This window comes from Drosophila eugracilis, unplaced genomic scaffold (genome assembly GCF_018153835.1).
Source record: "Drosophila eugracilis isolate 14026-0451.02 unplaced genomic scaffold, ASM1815383v1 contig_2028, whole genome shotgun sequence".
Taxonomy (NCBI): domain Eukaryota; kingdom Metazoa; phylum Arthropoda; class Insecta; order Diptera; family Drosophilidae; genus Drosophila; species Drosophila eugracilis.
In genome coordinates, this window is record NW_024572898.1 from 67,896 (window position 1) to 75,331 (window position 7,436).

The window sequence follows — 7,436 nt, forward strand, 5'->3', positions numbered from 1 at the left end:
TGCTTTGTATTGAAGATTGATATCATGGGGTAATGTTTTATTATTGAGTATCCATTTACAGTGGAGACTCTTTTGTATATGGGAAGTTCATTTTTTTTTTTAATATATCCCCTTTTTTATATAAAAGGATGTTGCTCCTGTATCAAATAATATTTTAAATTTTTTCTTTTGCTAGTTGGTTTGCGTTTTAGTGGTGGATGGGTTTGTTTAGTCTTGAAATTATTTTGTAGTTTATAATTCGGACGGTTTGAATATTGTCGGCTGTAATTTCTGTTTGAATTTTAATAGTTTTCCTGTCTTCAATTATGTCCCTGCCATTTTTTAAATGGTTTAATTTGATCGGATGGATCGACGTTCATTGGTTCTACGTTCTGTTCTTTTGCTTGGTTTTGTTTGAAAATATTTTGTTCATAATTTATTTTTTGATACCAATTATTTCCCGTTTTAAAATAGGAATTCTGTTTGGGTTGCACCTTGTTGAATCTTAGATAATTGCCCTGCTTTTTTGTGTCGTTTTGAAATCCATAATATTTATTTGAGAGCTGAGCTCGAAAGTGGTTCGACTCTAGTTCCTGAACCTTTGCTAAAGCATTTGGTAAGTCTGGTGGGTTTAAGGAAAATAGAGTTTCTGAAATAAAACTCTTAAGGCGTTGCCTCTTATCGTTTTTGTAGTCTCCTTTGTAATTATGTTATTTTTAAGTCATTATGGTTTTGTTTATTAACAAAGTCATTTTTTTGTTTACTTCGTTGTAGAATTCAGTAATTGTCATTCTTCCTTGTCTCAGAATGCTTAATTCTGTTTCGAGAACATTGGATTTAGGTTAGATTAAGGATTAATAAAAGCCCCCCGGATGGCAATTAGATTTAGGTACTTCAGCTAGGACCCACGGAGGGCACTTAGATTTAGGTACACCAATTAAGACCCACGTAGGGCATTAAGGTTTACGTTAGTTAGGACATAAATTACATACATAGCTAAAGCATAGATTTCATCACCAACACCGCCTCGAACACATCAACATCACATAGCGCCAAACTATCATCGGCAGAGCCATCATACCGGCAGAGCCAGCACTGCCTCGAACACATCAACGTCACACAGCGCCAAACTATTGTCGGCAGAGCCATCATACCCACAGAGCCAAAACCGCCTCGAACACATCAACCAAACTATTATCGCCAGAGCCATCATACCGGCAGAGCCCACACCGCCTCAAACACATCCCATCAAACAACACCATGGGCCAACTCGAAAACGTGGGAGGCCGGCGGTGCGGAAGTGTAGGGAACATCGTAGGGATAGGTTTATAACATAAGCAAGGCATGTGAATAAAACCACTGTATTAATACGCAAATGCTAAACTCCGGAATTATTCTCCCCAATCCCGGTCGGCAAGCGGTATCCGGATGACGGAGCCGTATTCCCCTCTTTCTCTTATCCGTTGCCCTTTTCCTTCGTAGTTCGGAGCAGCAGCACGCGGCTGACGGAGTCGGACAACAGATTCCCGGGTGATGGGATCGGCCGCTCATATCCTCCCTCGTAGTTCGAAGCACCGGCACCCGGCTGACGGGGCCGGACAAACCGATTCCCGGGTTACGGGATCGGCCGCTCATATCGTTCCCCCTAGTTTGGGCACCTGCACCCGGTCGACGGGGCCGGACAACCGAATCCCGGGTGACGGGATCGGCCGCCCGACTCCTCTCCGAAGCCCACCTCACACACCATCTCGCATCCTCTTCCTGTCTGTCTCAGTTCTTTACAAATATTTCTGTAGGGGACCCTGCGCTGACGTAAGCCTTTATCCCGGCCCGTGATTAGCATCCTTACAGATGGCGCCCGAACAAGGACTAAGCAGGAAAATGCTAGGATAATTCCATTCTTCGTGGCGAAAAGAACCATCAGGAAAAATGAGGTAAAAATTTGAGGTTACGTACAAAAAGCTAGGGGAGCACGCACGTTTTTTTTGCAACGGAGTGAAGCAAAACAAGAGAGAGAGAGATAGAGTAACCACGAGGAAATGTCGTCGCACACGACACGAAATAAAGGCAAGCAAGTTTAGTCACACGCAGAGTCAAAATACACACACGCACTCTAGCACGTAAACGCGAGAGAAACAGAGCAAGGGGGAGAGAGAGAGAGCCGCAGAACCTAAGCCACGTCGACACCGCAGCCGGCATCCACGCCAACAGATATCTAGTTCCCCTATCCCTTTTGCACAACTGGTTTCTTACCGAGTAGAATGCCCGATGCCGGCAGAACCTGGGATATATAAGCCGCCCCCGACACACAATCGTCACCAGAGTCCCGAGGGACAACATCGATCACCAACCTCAAGCAACCAGGACTCTCCTGCTCTCTAGCCAGGACCACAAAGGATACACATCCTCCAAGGAATCAACACATCGCCGGTCCTGCATTCTAGCCAGGACTATCAAGGATACACATCCTTCCAGGAATCAACAGGATACACATCCTCCCAGGAATCAACAGAATACACATCCTCCCAGGAATCAACAGGATACACATCCTCCCAGGAATCAACACGTCACCGCTCCTGCACACTAGCCAGGACCACCAAGGATACACAGCCAGGACACACACCGACGATTACATGGGAGTCTCCTGGATTTCGTACAGGAAGAAGCACGAACTCCAGGCTATTCTTCTCGAAATTGGCCTAGAACAAAACGGTACGGTTGACGATCAGCGGGCCCGACTGTACGCGTTCGCCAGACAAACAGAACACTCCGAGGATACCCTGATCCGGCTCGAAGAAATGGAACGCAAGTACGGAAACGCCCCCTCCGGAGACAATAAGCCACCTTTGCCGCTACCGCCCTCCCACGAAAAAGGGCCAAGCACCAGCCACGCACACTTCCCCGTCCCCAGGGACGCGAGGAAGATAGGAAGGCACAGCACGCGCCAGTAGGTCCCAGTCCGATGCAGGTACCTGCTTGATGTTGGTTGACAAAATGACCAAATGGGGACTGTCCTTTGATGGCACCTCAGATCCGCTCAGCTTCGTGGAACACATCAAAGAACGGGCGGATACCTACCGGGTTGACCGGGAGTATCTGTCCTACGCTATTATCGTCCTCCTGACTGGCCGAGCGGAGAGTTGGTTCCGAACCAGTGATCTGCAGGGACGGACCTGGGCCGAAGATCGTTGGGAATTCTTGCACTTCTTCCTACCGGCCCGGTGTTATCAACGCCTCGACGGCGAGATACGCTCACACTTCCAAAAGGTGAACGAGCCGTACCTAGTAGATCTTCGCCTTCAGATGCGCCGCGCTGGATTCTCACCAGAGCAGGGATTGTAACGAATCTACGAGAACATATTGCCCGAATATCAGATGTTCACCCGCCGCCAGGATTTCAAGACGCTGGCCGAGCTCACGCACGTGGCGGTCAACTTCGAAGTTGCCAGCCGCGGAGGCCGAACCGTCCGGGAATACCCATCAGCAAGCCCAGACGTCGGGTATCCATCCCAAAGCACGACCCAGGTGAAACACCCTAGGAACGGGCCACCAGCCGAGACGCCGGGGGAAATCCCAACAAAGGAGCCACGCCCACCAAGTCAATCGACCCCAGCATCTCCTGCCAAAACTGCGGCTAGACTGGTCACTGCGACACGGAATGCCGGAACCAGCGAATCATGTTCTGTTGGAACTGCGGTCGCCAGGGCATAGGTACTATCGAGTGTTGCAGGAACCTGACGCCGGGATACAGGCAAGGGCCTCGGGTATCAGGGAGTCACCTGAGGAACCCACCGAACTCCCGCAGCCGTTCCATCCAGCACGATCGAAACCGTATCCGCGCACAGGTCACGGTTGAGGGTGCCCCCTCACCGCAACCTTGGATACGGGGGCCTCGCACAGCTTTATAAGCAAACGCCTGCAAAAGAACTCGACGGGGGAAGGAATTGCCGCGCCGTGCGGACAAAAGTGAAGTTAGCCGACGGAGCTCACACAGGCCCTGCGAACCACAATACAGTTGGGGGAAGCTCGGGTCAGCGTCTCCGCTCTCATCATGCCAGACGTGCTGGATGTCCTTCTGCTCGGCATGGACTTCCTGTGCTACGGCGGAGCCACACTGCAGTGGGTGACCTTCAAGCTTTAACCACCTATTTTGGCTCGACTCGCGAGAACCAGCTCACCGACACCAACACGAGATGAACACGCCGCCTCACAGGCGCACCTAAAAGCCGCCTCACAGGCGCATACACCAGCCGCCTCACAGGGGCACCCAGAAGCCGCCTTACAGGCGCTCATTCCAGCCGCCTCACAGGCGCATATACCAAACGCGCATAGGCGCACACATCAGCCGCCTCAAAGGCGCACCCAGAAGCCGCCTCACGGGCGCACACCAGCCGCCTCACAGGCACATATACCAGCCGCCTCACAGACGTACCCAGAAGCCGCCTCACAGGCGCTCCCAGCAACGCCCTCACAGGCGCACACACCAGCCGCCACACAGGCGAATCCAGAAGCCGCCTCACGGGCGCATACACCATCCGCGGCACAGGCGCACACATCAGCCGCCTCACAGACGCATACACCAGCCGCTTCACAGGCGCATCCACCAGCCGCCTTACAGGCGCCCCAAGAAGCCGCCTTACGGGCGCACACACCAGCCGCCTCACAGGCGCATACACCATCCGCCTCACAGACGCATACACCAGCCGCCTCACAGGCGCATCCACCAGCCGCCTTACAGGCGCACCCAGAAGCCGCCTCACAGGCGCACCCAGAAGCCGCCTCACAGGCGCACACTCCAGCCGTCTCACAGGCGCATATACCAGCCGCCGCACAGGCACACACACCAGCCGCTTCACAGGCGCATACCGAGCAGCGGCCTCACAGGCGCACACACCAGCCGCCGCACTAGCGCATACACCAGCCGCCTCACAGGCGCATCCACCAGCCGCCTCACAGGCGCACCCAGAAGCAGCCTCACAGGCGCATACACCAGCCGCCTCACAGGCGCATACACCAGCAGCCTCACAGGCGCATACACCAGCCGCCTCACAGGCGCATCCACCAGCCGCCTTACAGGCGCACCCAGAAGCCACCTCACAGGCGCACACTCCAGCCGTCTCACAGGCGCATATACCAGCCGCCGCACAGGCACACACACCAGCCGCTTCACAGGCGCATACCGAGCAGCGGCCTCACAGGCGCACACACCAGCCGCCGCACTAGCGCATACACCAGCCGCCTCACAGGCGCATCCACCGTGCGCCTTACAGGCGCACCCAGAAGCAGCCTCACAGGCGCATACACCAGCCGCCTCACAAACGCATACGCCAGCCGCCTCACAGGCGCACGACAGCGGGAGAGAGTTTTGAGTGCGGTCGCGTTTTCAAATCGCTCCGCTTATTTACACAAGTTCTCAAGTAAAACAAGAGTGCAGCCGGCCATCCGGCGTGGAGTATCTGGATACGCATATGGACATTAGCTGGTAGCCAGAAGACCATGGACGACACCTGGGGACAGCCCGGAAATCAATCCCCAACAGGTTTGGCGACCAGGCAGGGGCCGGTCGTAGGCGAGGGAGGGGAGGCATCTCTGCCTCTTCTTGTTTTCGACTCGTTGGATGGCATAGTTGCTGCCATAATTTTCACCGCGCTTTTCTTTTTTTCAGTAAAGTTCTTTAATATATTAAAGTCCGATCGAAGACCAGCAGGATATTGCGGGTAGGGAAAAAAGCAGTGTAATGGCAAGATCGCCGGAACATAAGGTGGAGGGCAGTGGCAAGCAGCCTAGTACCCCCCAGCAGCAGGAAAAGTCAGCCCAAAAGCGGAAGAGGAGCAAGGGGATGTGTTGCTACAGCTGACTAGCCTGGGATCGAAGTCCAGGGAGTGGAAAAAATTAATGGACGGAAAGCGATCCATCACCTTTCCAATGAGGGAGATAGTCGATGAAATTGACTACCTTTAGAGAGAAGTCTATCGGCGGAACAAAGCATGATCGTAGAGCAGGGAAAAGCCAAGAAGGCTGTGGAAAAAACCTGTGCAGAAGTACTCGCGAGCGCCAAGAGACCCAGAGGGCAAGAAACCTGGAAAACGACAGAACTTCCCGCAAAAAAGGCGATGCACAAGGAGGAAAAACCCCCAAACCCCCCCCCAAAAACCTGTGAAGAAACCAGAAGATTGGAAAAAGTGGAACAGAAGGCACGGAAGCCCAAGGTGCGACCGCCACGGAACGATGCGATAGTCATCGCAACCTCCACAGGTGGGTCCTATGCGGATATCCTGAAAACAGTTCGGACAGAGCCTCAACTGAAGGAGCTTGGACAAGCAGTACAGGCCGTCAGCCGCACAGCTAAAGGGGAACAATTAATCCTATTAAACAATGTCTCCGACCCTAAAACCGCCGAGCTCCAGACCACAATGAAAGCGGTCCTGGGTAGCAATGTCGATGTCAGAGCGCTGACTGAGACAATGCTGATCGAGGTGAAAGACATCGACAAGATCACCGACAAGACGGACGTCTTATGCGCGGTTAAATCCCAGTTTGATGTGAAACTGCCAGAATCCACGGTGGTAGGATTAAGGGTGGCGTACGGTGGCACCCACAGCGCCACACTAAGAGCAATGCCTGACGTAGGAAGACGGCTCCTGGAGAAGGACAAAATCAGGCTAGGATGGACCTGGTGGAGGGTCAGACCAAAGATAACACCCAAAAGGTGTTTTAATTGTATGGAGTTTAACCATATGGCAGGGAACTGCAGGAACCAGGAGGAATGTGCAAAATGCTGCTACAATTGCGGCGCAAAGGAGCACCAAGTCAGAGGCTACAAAGCAAAGGCCTCCTGAATGCTCTGTAAGCGCAAAAAGGAGAAACACTGCGAACACCCAACAATGAGTGGGAAATGTCCGTACTTCAAGAAGGCTATGCAAGGGCTCAGGGGCAAATAAAGTTCCTGCAGATAAACCTAAACCACTGCGAAGTTGCCCAGTCGTTGCTAGAGCAAAGTGTCACCGAAAAAACGTAGACATGGCACTCATAACCGAGCAATACAGGAATTGCAGAAGACGCCCGGGAAAATTATCCCACCGTAATTGCCGGTGATTTTAATGCATGGGCCACGGAGTGGGGATCACCCCGGACAACTCTGGAACGAAACCGACCTTCTCCAGAGCCAGCACCAATTCCACCATTGACCTCACATTTGTGAGCGCTGAATTGGCCCCGGGCTGCAGCTGGGAGGTTAGTGACATCTACATGGGTAGTGACCATGCAGCAATTATCTGCACGATAAAGTCTAGAAATAGCCCACCACGAGATCCAAAAACCGTGTCAGGGTACAAAATAGAAAAGCTAGAGGCAGAGATGGCACAGATGTTGTTCGAGGACCTCTCTACAAGCGGATCGGCTTAAGAAAGGGCAAACCACATACCAGACTACACCAGGCTAGCCTGCGACGCATCTAT

General features: G+C 52.7%; 1 protein-coding gene across 1 annotated transcript; it reads left to right on the top strand.

Annotated features, from left to right (window-relative positions):
• Positions 1–4,030: 4,030 nt before the first annotated feature.
• On the top strand, positions 4,031–4,888 carry LOC108105313 (uncharacterized protein SPEM3-like). The gene is made up of 2 exons (XM_041817872.1): positions 4,031–4,102; positions 4,241–4,888. Exons 1-2 carry the CDS (start codon positions 4,031–4,033, stop codon positions 4,886–4,888), a joined length of 720 nt encoding a protein of 239 aa, XP_041673806.1.
• Positions 4,889–7,436: the final 2,548 nt, after the last annotated feature.